Source organism: Myotis nattereri (genome assembly GCF_964212035.1).
Source record: "Myotis nattereri genome assembly, chromosome: 13".
In the NCBI taxonomy this organism is placed as follows: domain Eukaryota; kingdom Metazoa; phylum Chordata; class Mammalia; order Chiroptera; family Vespertilionidae; genus Myotis; species Myotis nattereri.
The window spans coordinates 37,040,380-37,060,397 of NC_138088.1; the positions used below are offsets into that span (position 1 = coordinate 37,040,380).

Here is a 20,018-nt window from a genome sequence, read left to right on the forward strand (position 1 = left end):
AGAAGAGATCCTATAGGGTTCTGATTCTTAAACACAACCACTTGAAATAACCACCTAGCTCCCCAACCCCCATTACAGACCTACTGAACCAGAATACTATGTAGAGGGGAAAGATCTGCAGATTTATCAGGTCTTCAAGACATTTTATACACACTGATGTTTGAGTAACCCTTCTTTGGGAAGTGATGCCTGGTGCCAGAAGCATCTGTAAGCATTATGAGGCATTTGAGTGGGAAAGGGTTAGGTATAGGAGCTAATGAATAAACCTTTTTCTGCCATGAGAAGCTCATTGTCTAGTGGGGGATACAAACAGTATGATTGATACAAGCTATAAATGCTCTAAAAAATAAATACAAACTGCACAAGAAACAGACGAAGGCATCACAGATGAGATTTGAACTGATTCTTGAAGGAGTAAGGGTAGTCAAAAGAGAGAGAAGGGCATTCTAGACAGTAGGAAAAGATACTGAAGTGCAAACATTTGTGACATGTGAAGTGATCTTGACACACACACACACACGGCCTGATGCACAAAATTCGTGCAAGAGTAGGCCTTCCTTCCCCTGGCTGCTGGCACCAGCTTCCCTCTGACACCTGGGACCTGGGCTTTCCTTGCAGCCCCGGCATCATCTGGAAGGTTGTCTGGAAGAACATCTGGCCTAATTAGCAGATTACACTTTTATTATTATAGATATTCTAGAGGCCCAGTGCACGAAATTTGCACACTCAGGGAAGTCCCTCAGCCTGGCCTGCGCCCTCTCGTAGTCCAGGAGCCCTTGGGGGATGTCCGACTGGTGTTGCCTTGGCTGGCCTGGCACCGCCTGTTCGGCAACACCCCCACCGACCAGTCATTCCACAGTTCAGTTGATTTGCATATTACGCTTTTATTATATAGGATATACTTTTTCCTCTTTTAAAGGCGTTACAGTACTTACGTAAACTGTGCAACCATCCAGCATTAGTCTTAACACCTCAACACCCTGAGTTCAAGAGTACTACTGAAAAACTGGCCGTACAGAATTCTTCACTTCATGATATTCAACATGCCCCTAAACTCTCAGCTTTGAAACAAGTAAGTAGGTCTTTTAAGGGTTAGATGTGTGTTGAACATTCCTGATCTAGAACACTAGGTAAATTTGCATTTCCAATAGATTACTGATATATTTACCATTTTTATTTTTAATTTGGTTAAATTTTGGTATAAATACATAAAGCATTAAATATGCCATTCTATTTTTAGGTATATAATTCAATGACATTACTTACATTCACAGTATTGTACAATTGTCACCACTATTTACAAAATATTTCTGTACCCATTGAGCAATAACTTCCCATTCTCCTTTTACCCCAACACTGGGTAACCTCTAATATACTTTGTGTCTTATGAATTTGCATGTTCTAAATATTTCATGTAAGTAGAATCATTGACTTATTTCACTTATTTTCAAGATTCATTCATGTTGTAGCATGTATTGGTACTTCAGCTTTATGGTTGAATAATATTCCATTATTACTGTTATGTTTACACCAGATTTTGTTTATCCAGTCATGTGTTAATGGGATATTTGAGTTGTTTCTACCTTTTGGCTATTGTGAATAATGCTGCAGTAAACATTGACTTATAAGTATTTGTCTGTCTCTCTTCAGTCTTTTTTGGATATAGACATAGGAGTGGAATTGCTGGCTGGGTCATACAACAATTCTACGTTTAACTTTTCAATAGCTGCCAAATTGTTTTCCATTGTGGCAGCATCATTTGCATTCCCACCAGCTATGTGCCAAGGTTATAATTTCTGCATATCCTCCCCAACAATTTCAATTTTTTTTAGTATAGCCATCCCAGTAGGCATGAAGTGGAATGTCATTGTTGATTTGCTATCCCTAATGAGTAATAATGTTGAGCATCTTTTCGTGTGGTTATTGGATATTTATATAACTTTGGAGAAATGCTGTTTAAATCCTTTGACCATTTCTTAATTTGATTGTTTATCTTTTGGTTCAGTTTTAGGGATTGTTTTTTATTGTAAATATTAAGCCCTTACCAGATATGATTTGCAAATACTTCCATTCTTTATTTCATTGTTTTTCACTTTCTTGATAATGGTTTCTGATGAGAAATCAGGGGTTAATCTTAATTGAGGATCCCTTTTGCATGACAAGTCACTTTTCTCTTGCTGCTTTTAAGTTCCTGTTTTCAAATAAAAATTGAATTTCATCCACATTTTAATTATACTACAGGCTTTAACTTGTTTTTAGTTTATATTTTTGTACATTACTTTTTTACCTGCAGTTATTACTTAAACTAATCTCTCGTTTTAGAGTGCCTCTTGTCACACTGAAGTGTCTGGAATTAAGAAATTTAGGAACTCTGCAACTTAGGCCCAGATTATTCCTGGCTATTCTTATGGAGAGCTGTTCTAGAACCCTTTTTTTTAGATATTCAGAGTAAAGGTTCTATCTCAGGAGAGAACTAGCTTGCTTTCTTTTAAAATATGTCTGTTCTCTGAAGTAGAGGAAGAATCTTATTTGCATTTTAAAAATCTGGCAGTAGAAGTAAAGAAATATGTTTATCAGCAGATAATACTGCCAGAAATATCTAATATTGCTAGAGCCAGAATTTTAAAATTTCAGTAGAATGGAATGAACTGAAACTCCAAGTGACAATTAAAGGTGATAAGCACAGTCAATTTTTAAAAGGAAAACACTTAAATATAGATTCTGTCAGACTTGGCAAACATAGGGCAAAGTTGAATTTGATTTGATGGTAAGTTCACTACAAACCTACTGTATGAATTAGTTGCCAGTAAATAAAGCTAATATGATCTTGGTGGTTAAAGCAGTGTAATGGCCAAAATGAGGGAATCATAGTTTCACTGTATTTTATATCAGACCAAATTTTGAGTATCATTTATAATTTGGGGCCATTATTTATTATAACCATAATAAATAATCTAGGAACCATTTTATATGAGGTATAGCTTGAAAAACTATTGGTTGCCTACTTTTATTGAATGCCTGTGTAACAACTGATATTTTTCTAGTTGCTGTTGGATTGCGGTTTGGGAAATGGCAGCACTTCAGAGAGTGGCACAGAGTCTGTTGTGGCCCAGCACAGGATCCTGATCTTCTGTCAGCTGAAAAGCATGCTTGATATAGTAGAACATGATCTTCTCAAGCCTCACTTACCCTCTGTCACTTACCTGAGATTAGATGGAAGCATACCTCCTGGTCAGAGGCATGCCATTGTTTCACGGTAAGTGGCTTCTAAAACTCCTATAAATCATGGCCATAGTCAGTGTATTATTTCTTACATAGGAGTTTGCCTCATGAAGTATTTTCTTTAAAAATATAGAACTAAAAAACAAATTAGAGAAAAAAAATATTTTTCTAAAAACCAAAAAAAATAGAACTACAGAAATACCATTGAATAAATAGTTTGTTTAGCTAAAAAAGTGTGGCTTTATTAGGATAGCACTTTGAAGGGTATGAAAGAGAATTAAGGCATCAACAAAAAATAGAGATAACATTTTACCTCACCTTTTTGGGGAGAGTTGGGGTGGAAAGAAGCAAAAATGTGGCTTAGCTGAGATCTGTATCTTCATCTCTGTGCCTCTGCTCAGAACAAGTTGGACGCTGGCCCAGCTAGGAAGCAAAATCAATGAATGCAGTGTTTCCTAAGTGTGGCCTGCACCCGCTGCTTTAGAAATCATAGATTCCTAGGTTCTGTCCCAGACTTGTAACTTTAAGAGTAAGCATTTTTAACAAGCACCCTCAAGAGATTGTTTAGCATGATACAGTTAGAGACCCATGATCAAGCTTTGGAGACAGACCCAGGTTTGACTCCTGACTGCTATTTAGGCAGTGTTCTCTTGGGCATGATTATCTTCCACAGGGCTTGAGTTTCCCTAAAATAAGGACAAATGATAATATCTTCATAGAGCTGTAATAACATTGAAGTAACATAATGCATATAAAGCACAAAGCCCCATTGCTTGAATCGTAGTGAAATCTAATAAATGGGAGCTTGGTAATATGTTAGTTTTTCTTTTTCCTCGAAGTTATAGTGCAAGAAATTTGTGCATGGATAGGGTCCCTAGGCTTGGCGGGCAATCAGGGCCGACCTGAGCCTTCCTTTGTTCTGTGCCGCTCCTGGTGGTCAGCACACATCATAGCGAGCGATTGAACTCCTGAGGGGACACTTTGCATATTAGCCTTTTATATATATAGATGCTACGACCAGTACAATAGCAGCAACCCTCAATACCCTTACCCTCTACCTTCCCCAACTGATCTAGCCTTTCCCCCATTATCTTCTGTTTCTCTACATTAAAGGTTGATGATTGAGTTTTGCCTTAATTAGAATTAGTGTTTAGTTACATTTTTTCAATTTAGTCTTTATCTGATACTCTAAAATATAATCCAGTTGGACTTATTTCTGTTTGTAAAGTTTCTGACTTCCATTCTTTCTACTACTAAAGATGTTATGTACAGGGTGGGGCAAAGTAGGTTTATAGTCAGAGTATGTGAAACCATTTATTCTTGTATTATTTTCATACAAACTGTAAGCCTACTTTTGCCCTACCCTAAATACTAAAAGAGAATAGTTTGATCTCAAGTGGTCACAGAAGTGTCTATATTATGGAGTTGTAAAGAAGTGTTCTCTTTTGTGTTCTTAATTTTTATTAAGTAGTCTAATTTTTGTTATATGGGTACATTAGAAATGTACTAATTTTATTTTAAAATATCTATACTTTTAGGTTTAACAATGATCCATCCATTGATGTTCTCTTACTTACAACTCACGTTGGTGGCCTGGGGCTTAACTTAACAGGCGCTGACACAGTGGTATTTGTGGAGCACGATTGGAATCCCATGCGCGATCTACAAGCCATGGACCGGGCCCATCGCATTGGGCAGGTAAAGAGTCACCACTCACAGGTGTTAACTTATGAACTGGGAAAAACACTTCTCAAAAAAGACAGGAATTGGTTTAAGTTTCTACCCCTGATACTAACAAATGTTTGACCTTAGGCAAGTAGCTTAATTCTGTGGCACCACTTCCTCAGGCATTAAATGAGGTAGCTTAGGCTAAGAAAACTGGGACTCTATCTATCCATCACTAATATTCTGTGCAAACATTTTAAACTCTTGGGGCCAGATAACCCCACCATAATTAGATAGTAGTTAAATATGCAAGCCCTTGACTTGGTTTACCTCAAGCCAATCAGTTTATTTGTGCTTAACTTCTTTTTCTTACTCAGAAACGTGTGGTGAATGTGTACCGATTGATAACCAGAGGAACATTGGAGGAGAAAATAATGGGTTTGCAGAAATTCAAGATGAACATAGCGAATACAGTTATTAGCCAAGAGAATTCTAGTTTGCAGAGTATGGGAACAGATCAACTTCTCGATCTATTCACACTTGATAAGGTAAAGAACTTAACACAATTTGCTTTTTCTTGTTGTTAATAGGATATTTTTTCCATTGATTTTTTTTTTTTTTTTTTAGAGAGGAAAGGAGGGTGGGGGGGAAACATCGATGTGAGAGAGACACATTGATTGATTGGTTGCCGTCTGCAACCGAGGTACTTACCCTTTACTGGAATCGAACCTGTGACCCTTCAGTCCACGAACCAGTGCTCTAACCACTGAGAAACCGGTTAGGGCCAATTTTCCCTATCTTTAATGCATGCACAGACTTCCTAGGATTGCTTGGTAAAAGTATTGAAGGAACTAGCAAAAGGCATTCACTTTAGTATCAATAGTATCAACTAGACAATTTTTTGAGGAAATTTTTGACGTCCAGATAAAACTCTCCAGGATTCTTGGGGATGTTTGAAGTTTTGATTAATGTCTCCAGTGTCTTGCCCCAAGATTTCTTTCCTTAGTCCTTTCCTGATAACAGACATCTGTCACTGAAGTCAGCTAAACCTGGGTCTGTGTTTCTTGCCCTGCCTCTTGGTGATCTTAGGCAAGTTAATTTCTTTGAGGTTCCACACCCTTCGGAGAATAATAATGCCTATATTATTACATGGTTATGAAGTTAATATATGTAAGCACTTAGAAAGGGTATCTAGTATAGAGTCTCAGTACATAGTAGCCATTATTGTTATTATGGGTGATGGAACTAATATCCATAATCAAAGGATGCACCATCTGGAAATACTGGTCAATCTAATGTAAAACTAATATGGCTGGAGTTATAGTCCTGCCTAGGTTTAGAAAGTCAGCTGTACAACCAGTATAAATTATAGTGAGAATTGGCCTTAGATAATGTAATTAAGCTAGCTGTAATAACAGAATTGTAATAGCCAAATCTGAGAGAAAGTAGTTCCACTGTACTGTGTGGTTCAGCCATATTTAAATATTATGTCTGGTTCTGGGTGCTGCATTTTAAACAGTAAGTCCCCAAAAGATTACCAGAATGGAAGAAGGTTCTTTAATCATATCATATAAGGTAAGGTTAAAAACAAGACATGTGTAACCTAGAAAAAGGAAAGCTGAAAGAAATATGGATTGCTACCTTCAAATAACTTTTATGTGTGACTTTTAGCAAGGAGAACTGGACTTGGGGATGTTCCAGGGAAGCAAGAACTATTGCTATAAAGGATCCTATTGGGACAGTTGCGAAGATTTGAATATGGACTATATTAAATCATTTTGTATTAAATTTTCTTAATTTGATCTTTGTATTTCAGTTATGTTAAGAGGATGTCCTTGTTCTATCTAGGGATAAAGGGGCATAATATCTACAACTTTCTCTTGAATGGTTTGGGTAAAAAGCTGGTTATTTAACTATATGTCTGGGAGAGAGAATGACAAAGCCATTGTGACACAATTAACTGTCCTGTGTAATGTTCTTAAAATTCTTATAATTCTGTAATCTTAAAATGACAAATTAGGCCTGTGGGAAAATAGAATAAGCTATCTAATGAGATGAACTTACCATCACTTGAACTATTTTTTAACTCTGTTGAATAAGAGCAATGTTAGAAACAAGTATGGTATTTTAAAGGAAAATCTAATTTTTGAATTAATGATCTTTCTGCCAATTTTTCTTAAGGATGGCAAAGCAGAAAAAGCTGACACCTCTACTTCTGGAAAAGCAAGTATGAAATCAATTCTCGAAAACCTGAGTGATCTTTGGGATCAAGAGCAATATGACTCAGAGTACAGCCTGGAAAATTTTATGCATTCTCTCAAGTAACTATCAAATATTGTTAATGCAATTGCTGCTAGTTCGGTTACATTTCTGCTGATATTCAGCAAATTTCAAAGTTTATGGTGAACTTTTAGCTCAGTGTGTAAATAGATCTGAAGAATATTCAGCATAATGCTGGCTCTTGTTTCACTGGGGGGAACAAGTTATTCTCAAATATTTGCACTGTATTAAATTTAAATGTTAATGTGAAATGGTATAAATTTTACATGCTGAATAGCTGCAGAGCAGAGGAACCAAACCAGGTTTACATGTGCTACCATGAGGTGTTCTTACTGGGAACGAGCCTCCTATTTTACATAGACACTTTGTACAGAATAAATATCCAAAAGTACTTTAGTGTTCATGTACATTTTTTTGTTTAAATAGAACTTGTTTTTAAAAACAGGGCTTTTGTTCATAAAAGCCTCAATGAGCCATAATTTTAAAAATAGACTATGCTATTGGTCACTTTTAGAATATGAAAATCTTAGACAATGAATTGAACCATGCCCTTGGTGAAACCTTTGTATATTTAATGCTGATGCATAGTGTTTTTCAAATCTTTAACGTCATTTTGTCACCTTTTAAAATATATCAACTATTCTAAATACAGGTAATGGGGTATTTAAGGCTATCATAATAACATCCTATTAAGAGGGTGTTTGTTTTTAACTTATCTAATGGCTAGAATATAGCCAATTCAGAGAACATACGTACACAATAGGTTTCAATCATATATATATATAATATATATTTTTTGTAACTATGAACATATACAGTTTTCCAGAAGTAAATTTTACACTCTTTAGAATTCTAAAACATATGGTGATAAGACTGTTTATTGAAGTAATGCATGACTAAAGCATAAAAAGAAGTAATTCCTTTCTATACATAGACATACATACATACCTATATGCACAGACATACACCTGTCCTGCATCTGAAAAGGTGCTTGGTATTGGTACTAAAATCATGTAGTTATACTGGGCAGCAATAATAACTGGCCTGAAGTTGATTAGTGTTAGAAAAGTGATCTCACTGGTGAGGGTGGATATATGTATATAGATGTGCATTTATGTGTATGTATATAACTTTATAAATTTCACACATAAATTAATAATGCCTATGTGCATATATATATGTATGGGACATATTTGTATATACATGTACAGGTAATTAACATCCCCAAGGTTTGTGGCTGGTTATACACATAGGCATCGGTTAAAAAACCATCAGACCTCAGCTGTAAAGTAACTGTTCTGTTAAAAATCATTACTTATATTGTTCTGCAGCTTTTACACATGGACATTTGTCACATTTCAGTAGCTATGACAACCATACTGTAACATTAAACCTAGCATTCCACAAGAGTAATAAATAAGATTGAAACTGTAATATATATGCAACTATGTGTATTATTTGTACAAAATGATTATTTAAAAAAAGCAAAAGAATAAAATGACTAGTTCATACATACAAATAATTAAATGATTCATTGTTTAGAATTTACATTCAAATTGCAAAAAATCAAAAGGAAACTATATAAGACACCCTTTGTACATAGCACTGGGTAACTGAGCCTGTATATACCTGAGTTGAATTTTTTTTAATTAAGTATTTATATGCTATTTCCATAAGCCAACTATTGAGCATAGCTCAGAGTAATTGATATTTTTCTAAGACTATGTAAGGAGCAATATATCATTAAAGAAATAGGAAGAGAATTCACAACATAAATGTTGAAGTTGTTTCCAAATTGGAAGGGCAAAGCTGAAGTCAGATGTGTAGGCAGTTTAAATTTTTTTTAAATATATTTTTTATTGATTTCAGAGAGGAAGGGAGATAAAAACATCATTGATGACAGAATCATCAATCAGCCATCTCCGACACGCCCCACAGTGGGGATCAAGCCGGCAACCCAGACATGTGCCCCAACTGGGAACCAAACTGCAATCTCCTGGTTCATAGGTTGATCCTTACCACTGAGCCACTCCGGCTGGACAAGGCAGTTTAAATTTTAAAAGAGTAGGATATTTCTAGTAGCACAGGCAGAATAATGATAACAGTGATTGCCTCTAAGGGTCAAAGGTAAGAGGAAGACTTAGTGTGACTATAACATTAGAGCCGCCCTAGCTGATTTGGGTCAGTGGATAGAGCATCGGCCTGCAGACTGAAGGGTCCCGGGTTCAATTATGGTCAAGGGCACATGCCCAGGTTGCAGGCTTGATTCTCTAGTAAGGGGTGTGCAGAGGCAGCTAATCAATGATTCTCATCATTGATGTTTCTATCTCTCTCTCCCTCTCCCTCTCCCTTCCTCTCTGAAATAAATTAAAATATATTTAAAAAATAATAATACCCTTGCCCTGGCAGTATGGCTCAGTTGGTTAGAGCATTGTCCTATATATACCAAAAAGTGGTGGGTTCTATTCCAGTCAGGGCACATACCTAGGTTGTGGGTTTGAACCCTGTGCGGGAGGCAGCTGATTGAAGTTTCTCTCTCTAAACTCAATTAAATATTTTAAACAAAATTTTAAAATAACCTTTTGAGTTACACAAAATTAAATCTCATTCCAGCTTTCTAAATAAAGAAAAACACAAACAGGTAAGAATTAAGTATTCTCAATTAACTGACCAACTAGGAGTCAGTAGTGCAGCCTAAGAATAATGGCTACATGAGGAGAATTGAAGTGAGTGAACTGAGTAGTGAATAATAGTAAAAGAAATTTACAGCTGTTAATTTTGTGGCTATGATAATGATATGGTAATGTTTCTTAAACTGTGTTCATGTGGGAAACAAAACAAGCATGGGAGAATGTTAATTTTTTAAAAAATATATTTTTATTGATTTTTAGAGATAGGGAGAAAGAGAGAAACATCAGTAATGAGAGAGAATCATTGATTGGCTGCCTCCTGCACGCCCCACACTGGTGGTCAAGCCTGCAGTCTGGGCATGTTCCCTGACTGAGTTGAACCGTGACCTCTTGGTTCATAGGTTGACGCTCAACCACTGAGCCATGCTAGCTGAATGTTAATATTTTAAGCTGGGTTTGGGTTCATGGATATCCATTGTACTTTTCTCTCCCCTTTTTTATTATAGAAAATGTCAGTTAAAAATAATTCAGAGGTTATCAGTTATGTGTTTCCTATAGGAAAAGCAGTTTTTAGAACTAAAAATGTTAAAATTTGGGGTTCTGTGTATAATTTTTGTTATATGAACATATCCATAAATATTTGTCAAAAAAGATTCTAGTGTTTCAACAGGAGCTTATTGTAACAAGGGTGAAAGTCTCTGATGCTGGACTGATTGACCCAGAATAGTATAATTTTATTCCTTTAGATGACTATATAAGCTTATTCAAAAATAAATACTTCAGTGAAGCTGTTTGAGAATGTGACCACTTAATAGTTTCCCCAATTTTGCCTCTAGAAGTAGAATGGAAATTATATAAAAGTAGTAAGCATTCTACCACATCCGTTCCAAAAGATCCCAATACAATCGTCTCTCTTGTTAAAAAAAAAACCTCAATTTTTCAGAATCTATGCTGGCGTCAGTGAGCTGTAAAGTGAAATTGCTGAAAAATCTATTATCAAGTGCCAGAGCACTCAATGTAAAAAACAACAACAAAAACTTAAGTTATGCCAATTAATAGAAAATGTTTATTTACTATTTACACAAATCAGTACCAGTCATTATCGCTTAGGAGACAGAAACTGCCCCCAATTCAAAAAAAGGTTCTTAGTCTGGTAAATTCACTCAAGCCAATGAAGTTCTATTGAAGAATATAGGGGCTGAGATCCTATTATCTGTGTAGGGACAAAAGACTGGGTTTCAGGTTTACAGGATAAAATGGAACTATGACTTAATCCCCTCCATAAAGTCACAAAGAGCTAATGTATTCAAACACGACTAGCAAAACTATCCAGGAGCCCAGAAATAAAGTTTTCCATGAGAAGTCAGAATCCCAGGCCTGCACCACTAAGTTTAAGGTCTGGGTCTAGGCTGAGTGTATACTGTGAAACCACAAATCAAAAAAACAACAAAATCAACTCTGGGACTCTAGCAGAAGTAAATACATATAGATAGATTCTGGTAGAATTCCACAGGGGGAAAGGTTCTAAGATTAAATGTACATATACATACTACCTAGAGGAAGAAAAGTCAGCAGATGCAAATAAGAGGGCTAGTTCATTAACTGCAAATTAGAATAATCTGAAAAACCATAAAATGATTAAGATAATTCAATATAAAAATAAAACATTAAAAATTAGGCAACTTTGAAAAGATCTAAAAATGAAAAAGTTACTGGAATTGGAAATGTGATAGTTATCAAATGCAGATTAGACACAGCTGAAGAGAATTTGTGAACTGGGAGATTAATTTTATGAAATTAACCTACAATGAGATACAGAGATGTATTGATAGAAAATAGGAAAGAATAGGCAGAAATCACGGGAGATGGAATGGTAGCATCTCATATACACTTAATAGGTCCAGAAGGGAAGGGAGATCACATAACACCTTTGAGTTAATGTGGGGGTTTTTTTTTGCACACTCCTGCATCTAATCTATCAGCAAGTTCTACCATCTCCAGCTGATCTTTTCTCCATCTCTACTGCTACAGCTATAGTTCCCACCACGATCTTAACTCCTGCTTGCCAAATCCTTCAGTGACTTCCTATTACGCTCAGTCTGACCCTGAACTCTTTACCATGGTCTACAAGTCCTACACGTTCTGGCCACTGTCCATTTCTGTGACTTTCTCTTGTGATATCTCATCATATTTACCGCAGTTCAGTCAGTCTGTCCTCCTGCTTATACCTCAACATAAAACCAAATGTGTTTCCATCTTGATTTGGGTTCTGGCATAGCTGGGTGAATGGTGTCATGGGGAGATACGAAAGCCTGAAAAGGGAGCAAACTTGGGAGGGGAAGGTAGAAAATGAAGAATATATTTTGGCCATTAAATTTGAGATTCCTATTACATATCAAAATAGAAATGTTGAGTAAACAGGTAGATGTGGAAGTCTAGAGCTCAAAATGAAAGGGCACAAGTAGGGATATAAATTTGGAAGGTATGGGACTGAAGAAGATCTCCTGAGGGGTTATTTATATAATACTATACAGCAGTGAAAAGTGAGTAATAAAAATGGGTACGTCTCAAAAACAAGGGTGAGTCAAAAAAATAAAATGTATAGTTTGAGTCCATTTATAAAGATTAAAAACAGACAAAACCAAAACACTTTAAGGATATACAAATACATGGTTATTCACATTTGGAAAGTAGAAAACTAAGTGACAGTCATGTGATCAACATTTATTGATCATTTCCTACTCTGCCAGACACAACGAGAGAAGCTCATAAACCAGTTGGGAGAAGGATACTGAAGCCAACAGCTTAGTTACATTAATTTTGGAAAAAGCCTTCAAGACAAAAAGCATTATTTGCAATAAAGAGTGGTATCTCAATTATAAGAAATTCAGTTAACCAGGAAGTATAGCAACTCGAAATTGAAATATACCTCAAAACAAAAACAGACAAAACTACAAAAAAATGGACAAGTCCAAGATCACAGTGAGATTTTAACACACCTCTTTTTATTAGAATAACCAGACCAGAAAAAAAGCACAACATGATGTAGGTGATTTTAATAATAAAATTAATACATCATGTTGTGTTTTCTGGTCTGGTTATTGACATGTATATATAGACATAATTGACATGTATATATAGACCTACCCAACAACTGCAGAATACAGACTTTGGAGGCTTACATGGAACATTAACCCAGACTTACCATATGTTGAGCCATAATGCAAATCCTGGCAAATTTTAGAAATTAAAAATACATATATAATATCTTGGTTCTCCACTCCTATTCAAGATGTAGTGTTGGCATCAAGAGAGAGAGAAAAAAATATATGTGCAGTCCTTCCAGTGCAATAAAGCAACAATAGGAAAGCATATAGCATAGAAAATAAGAAAACTTTTTACTTATAATGATTGTAGAAAATTCCAGAGAATCTACAAAAAACTCTACTAGCCCTAGCCGGCTTGGCTCAGTGGATAAAGCATTGGCCGGCAGACTAAAGGGTCCCAGGTTCGATTCTGGCTAAGGGTACATGCCTGGGTTGCGGGCTCCATCTCCAGTGTGGGGTGTGCAGGAGGCCGCCGATCAATGATTCTCATTTTTGATGTTTCTATCTCTCTCCTTCTCCTTTCCTCCCTGAAATCAATAAAGAAATATATTTAAAAAATTTTTTTTACTAGAAGTGAATTGAGCAATTTCACAGGACACAAGGTCAATATAAAAAAAAAATTGTATTTCGCCCATTATATATCTATGGTTTGGCTCAGTAGATAGAGCATCAGCCTGCAGAATGAAGGGTCCTGAGTTCCATTCCAGTCAAGGGCACATGCCCAGGTTGTGGCCTTGGTCCCCAGGAGGGGGTGGGCAGGAGGCAGCCAATCAATGATTCTCTTTCATCAATGTTTCTATCCCTCCCTCTCCCTTTCTCTCTGAAATCAATAAAAATATATTTTTTAAAAATCTGTATTTCCATGAGAGCAATAAAAAAAATGGATATTAAAATTTTTAAACATGCTTTTTATGACAGCAACAAAACCTATGAAAATACATAGGTATACATCTTACAAGTTATATAAAAGGTCTGTGTGCTGAAAACTACAATATGCTTATGAAAGAAACCAAAATGACCTTTAAAAATGAAGAGATTCATCATGTTCATGGATTGAAAACTCAATATTAAGATTTCTGTTTTCCCTAAACAAATTTGAAGATGCAATTCCAATCAAATTCCAAAAGGATATTTTGTAGAAATCAATAAACTTTCTAAAATTTATGTGGGAAGGCAAATGAACCGGAATAATAAAAATCAACTATGAAAAAGGAGCAGTTGGAAGAGTTACATTGCCAGGTTTCAAAGCTCATTATAAGCATACAGTGATCAAGAGAGTGTAGTACTGGCATAGAGACAGGTCCGTGGAACAGAATTAATTACCTACAAATGTACTGACACTTATATAGTCAATTGGTTTTCTACAAAAGATGCAAAGGTGATTCAATGGAGAAAGGATAATCTTTTCAAATGGGTGTGTCCACAGGCTTAAAAAAAAAAACAGCCTCCAAACTTACCTCATACTTTATGCAAAGTTTAAGTCAAAATTAGTCATAGACATATATGGTAAACTTAAACCTGTATAAGTAACATCAGAGAAAATTTTTGTGATATTGGGTTGGGCAAAGATTTCTTAGATAATGATACCAAAAGCATGTATGATCCAGTAACAAAATGATAAACTGTACTTTAAAAAAAAAAATAAGAGCTTTCACTATTTGAAAGATACTTTAGAAAGAATGAAGAGCCAAAACGTGAGAGAAAATATTTCCAAATCACATCTACACTAATAAAAGAGAAAAATGGTAATTGGCGTACGGCGATACCTTTTTCATTGGCTAATCAGGGCTATATGCAAATTAACTGCCAACAAGATGGCGGCTAATTTGCATATGTAGGCACAATGCAGGGAGGCGAAAGGGAAAGCAGGAAGAAGCCCCCCGCCACTGACAGTGATCGGAAACCCAGGGGGGAGCTAAGAGTTGGGGGGCAGGGCAAAGGCGGCCCCAGGGCCGCCTTTGCCCTGCCCCCCAGCCATGATCGGAGAATCAGGCGCCTTTGCCGCCCTGGCCAGTGGTAGCAGGAAGTAGGGGTGGAGCCAGCGATGGGAGCTGGGCACGGTCAAAGCTGGCAGTCCCAGGAGCTAGGGGTCCTTTGCCTGGGCCTAAAGCGAAGCCCACGATTGCGGCGCCCCCCGCTGCCACTGCAGGTCCCCGCTGTCCAGGCCGGACGCCTAGGCCAGAGGCGTTAGGCCTGGGCAGGGGCGGAGCCTGCAACCGCAAGGAGCTGGGGGTCCCCTGCCCAGGCCTGACACCTCTGCCGGAGGCCTCAGGCCTGGTCAAGGGGCCGATCCGGTGATTGGTGATCGGAGGGTGATGAGGGTCAACTCCTCTGGCCGAGGCATCAGGCCTGGGTGGGGGGCGGAGCCGGTGATTGGGGGGATATGATGGTCCCCTTGCCCAGGCCTGAAGCCTGGGTCAGAGGTGTCAGGCTTGGGCGGGGGGTGGAGCAAGCGATCAGAGGGAGATGGGGGTCCCCTGCCCAGGCATGATTCCTGGGCCAGAGGCCTCAGGCCTGGGCGGGGGCCAGAGCCAGTGATCGGGGGGAGATGGGGGTCCCCTGTCCAAGCCTGACACCTCTGGCGGAGGCGTCAGGCCTGGGCAAGGGGCCGATCAGGCGATCGGAAGGTGATGGGGGTCAACGCCTGAGGGCTCCCAGTATGTGAGAGGGGGCAGGCTGGGCTGAGGGACACTCTCCCCCCCCACCCACCCAGTGCACGAATTTCGTGCACCGGGCCCCTAGTATCTGATAAAAGGCTTCTATCTTAAACATATAAAGAACTCCTAAAACGCAGTAAACAACCCAATTTAAAAAACAAGCTAAAGGTTTAAACAGACATCACTAAAGAGGATATACAGAAGGCTAATAAGCACACGCAAAGATGTTCAACATCTTTTCTAGTAGTTGTGTAGTGGTGTATCACTACCATTACACACGAGAATAGCTCCAAATTTTAAAAACTGACAATACAAACTGCTGACAGAGATGCAGAGCAACTGGAACTCTCATACCCTGCTGTTTGGAATTCAAAATGGTACAGCCACTTTGGAAAACAATTTGGCATTTTCCTATAAAGGTAAACATAAACTTACCAGATGATCTACCAATCCAACATGTCCACGTACAAATTTGTACACGTTTACAGCAACATTATTCATAATAGGCAAAGAATACGAACAACTCAAATGTCCATTTACTTGACAAATGGCTAAACAAAATGTGGCACAATAGTCCCCCCTAACCTGCAGTTTCAGTTACCCATAGTCCAAAAATATTAAATGAAAAGTTTTAGAAATACAATTGCTCAGTTTTAAGTTGTATACCATTCTGGGTGGTGTGATGAACACTCATGCCCTCTCACTCGGTCCCACCTGGTACCTGAATCATTCCTTTTCCATCCTATCCATGTTGTATACACTACCCACCCATCAGTCACTTCACGGCAGCCTTGGATATCAGATCGACTATCGCTATTGCAGAGCTTCTGTTCAAGTAACCCGTATGTTACTTAATAATAGCCCCAAAGCCATTCACATAACTTTTGTTACAGTATATGATTTGTAACTGTCCTATTTTATTATTATTGTTACTCTTCATTAATATGCCTAATTTATAAATTAAACTTTATCATAGGTATGTTTGTACAGAAAAAAACATACTATATATACTCTCCATGGTTTCAGGCTTCCATGGGAGGTCGTGGAATGTATCCCCATGGACAAACAAGGATTGTATATCTATGCAGTGGAATAATATTTGGCCATGAAAATGAATAAGGTACTGAAACATGCTACAACATGATGAACCTTGAAAACATGCTAAGTGAAATCAGTCACAGAAGACCACATAGTATATGAATCCATTCATATGAAACATCCAGAACAGGGAAATCTATAGAGACAGAAAATTCATGGTTGCTTTAGGGAAAGGATACAAACTTCTTTGTGAAGTAATCAAAATGTTCTGAAATTGACTGGTGATGGTTGCATATATTTCTGAATATGTTAAAAATGAATGACTTGGCCAAAACCGGTTTGGCTCAGTGGATAGAGCGTTGGCCTGCGGACTGAAGGGTCCCAGGTTCGATTCCGGTCGAGGGCATGTACCTGGGTTGTGGGCACTTCCCCGGTGGGGGATGTGCAGGAGGCAGCTGATCGATGTTTCTCTCTCATCGATGTTTCTGGCTCTCTATCTCTCTCTCTTCCTCTCTGTAAAAAATCAATAAAATATATTTTAAAAAAAAAATGAATGACTTGTATGTACCCTTAAAATGGGTGAATTGTATGGTATATGAATTATCTATCTAAATATAAAAGGCTAAGCGACCATCTGATGGGTCACTTGACACACACTGACCACCAGGGGGCAGATGCTCAGGAGCTGCCTAGCTGTGGTGACTTGGCAGTGGCAGTTCTCGGGTGATGCACCCTGGAACCAGAGAGGAGGGAGCCCGATTCCAGGGTGCATCACCCAAGAACCACCCTGTCGCAATCCAGGACTCCTCAGAGGATGTTGGAGAGCCGGTTTCGGCCCAATCCCCGCAGGCCAGGCTGAGAGACCCCACCTGCTGGAAGGACCCTACTCCACAGATGCCCTTCGAGCCGCTGCGCCACCCCAGGTGTGTGTCCAGCCCATCTCGCCCAGTCCCGCCCCGCCAGCTACCTTCTAATTAATTTCCTTTCAATGTGCATGAATCCGTGCACCGGGGCACTAGTATCTCAATAAATTTGTTAAGAGTTTCTAGACAGCCGTGACCGGTCTGGCTCAGTGGATAGAGCGTCGGCCTGCGGACTGAAAGGTCCCAGGTTCGATTCCGGTCAAGGGCATGAACCTAGTTGCAGGCACATCCCCAGTAGGGGGTGTGCAGGAGGCAGCTGATCGATGTTTCTCTCTCATCGATGTTTCTCACTCTCTATCCCTCTCCCTTCCTCTCTGTAAAAAATCAATAAAATATATATATATTTTAAAAAAGAGTTTCTAGACAAACCCAAAGAAAAGAGTGGAGTCAAAAAACAAGAACTAGAGGAAACTGAAGGCCCCAACACCTAACAGATACAGAAAACATTAAGCAGAGCCTCACTCATAGCCAGATAAACATAACATTTCACATTAAAGGCCCATTTACCACCTCAGTTACAATTTCCCAATATATCACGTCTAGGTTTCAACAACAAAATTACAAACCAAGCTAAGACAAGAAAAGACAATCTGCAGAGACAAAGCAAGCACCTCTACCAGACTTACATATGGCAGACTTTGTAAAATTGAAAATAACTACGATTAACGTGCCACAGGCTTTAATGGAACAAGTGAACAACATGCAAGAATACATGGGTGATAAGAAAAAAAAGAAAAAGAAAAATGAATATATGGGTGATATAAACCAAGAGATTAAAACTCTAAGAATCAAAAGGAGCCCTAGCCTGTTTGGCTCAGTGGATAGAGCACCAGCCTGTGGACCAAAGGGTCCCGAGTTTGATTCTGGTAAAACGTACCTTTGTTGCCTGGGCTCATGCAGGAGGCAACCAATTGATGTATTTCTCTCACATCTGATGTTTCTCTATGTCTTTCCCTCTCTCTTCCACTCTTCCTAAAAATCAATGGAAAAATATCCTCGGGTGAGGATTAAAAAAAGAAGAAGAAGAAAGAAAGGAAAGAATATAAAGGAAATGCTAAAAATAAAAAACATTGTAACAGAAATGAAAAAAAAGACCGTACCCTTTTATGTAATGATGTTTACTTTGAATTTATATTAGTTCACACAAACACTCCATCCATGCTTTTGTTCTGGCCCTCCGGCCCAGTTTAAGAACCCATTGCGGCCCTCGAGTCAAAAAGTTTGCCCACCCCTGGTCTAGAAGCTGCTGAATAACTTAATGAGATCCTCAACAAATCTAATGAGACCCTCGATGTTATGATAAAGAACCAACTAGAAATTAAACATACACGGACTGAAATAACAAATATTATACAGACTCCCAACAGCAGACCAGAGGACCGCAAGAATCAAGGCAAAGATTTGAAATGCGAAGAAGCTAAAAACACCCAACCGGAAAAGCAAAATGAAAAAAGAATCCGAAAATACAAAGATAGTGTAAGGAGCCTCTGGGACAGCTTCAAGCGTACCAATATCAGAATTATAGGGGTGCCAGAAGATGAGAGAGAGCAAGATATTGAAAACCTATTTGAAGAAATAATGACAGAAAACTTCCCCTACCTGGTGAAAGAAATAGACTTACAAGTCCAGGAAGCACGGAGAACCCCAAACAAAAGGGATCCAAAGAGGACCACACCAAGACACATCATAATTAAAATGCCAAGAGCAGCAAGAGAATGAAACTCAGTTACCTACCAGGGAATACCCATATGACTGTCAGCTGATTTCTCAACAGAAACTTTGCAGGCCAGAAGGGAGTGGCAAGAAATATTCAACGTGATGAATACCAAGAACCTACAACCAAGATTACTTTATCTAACAAAGCTATCATTCAGAACTGAAGGTCAGATAAAGAGCTTCACAGATAAGGAAAAGCTAAAGGAGTTCATCACCACCAAACCAGTATTATATGAAATGCTGAAAGGTATCCTTTAAGGAGAGGAAGAAGAAGAAAAAGGTAAAGATACAAATTATGAACAACAAATATGCATCTATCAACAAGTGAATCTAAGAATCAAGTGAACAAATAATCTGGTGATCATAATAGAATCAGGGACATAGAAAGAAAATGGACTGACTATTCTTGGGAGGGAAAGGGGTGTGGGAGATGCGGGAAGAGACTGGACAGAAATCATGCACCAATCGATGAGGACAGTGGGTGGGGAGTGAGGGCGGATGGTGGGGCGGGAACTGGGAGGAGGGGAGTCATGGGGGGGAAAAAGAGGAACAAATGTAATCATCTGAACAATAAAGATTTAATTAAGAATCTTAACAAAAAATTACAATACGCCTAAGGGGTTGAATAAATGATGAATAAATGAGCTTAGAAAAATTAAAAAAAAAAAAAAGAAGAAGAAGAAGAAGAAGAAGAAGAAAGAGACTTCCTCAGATAAAAACTGAAGGCATTTATCATGCCTGGCATGAAGTGATAAAAGAAATTCATCAGAGAGGAGGAAA

The 20,018-nt window shown here is 38.2% G+C and overlaps 1 protein-coding gene across 1 annotated transcript in view; it reads left to right on the forward strand.

Moving 5' to 3' along the window:
* Positions 1 to 7,557, forward strand: part of BTAF1 (B-TFIID TATA-box binding protein associated factor 1) — a 110,533-nt gene extending 102,976 nt beyond the window's left edge. Inside the window, exons 34-38 of the mRNA XM_081104322.1 lie at positions 920 to 1,072; positions 3,045 to 3,256; positions 4,761 to 4,920; positions 5,265 to 5,435; positions 7,069 to 7,557. Of these exons, the coding sequence (XP_080960448.1) occupies positions 920 to 1,072; positions 3,045 to 3,256; positions 4,761 to 4,920; positions 5,265 to 5,435; positions 7,069 to 7,212 (840 nt within the window). The 3' untranslated portion in view covers positions 7,213 to 7,557. The remainder of the gene's footprint in view (positions 1 to 919; positions 1,073 to 3,044; positions 3,257 to 4,760; positions 4,921 to 5,264; positions 5,436 to 7,068) is intronic.
* The last annotated feature ends 12,461 nt before the right edge of the window (positions 7,558 to 20,018 follow it).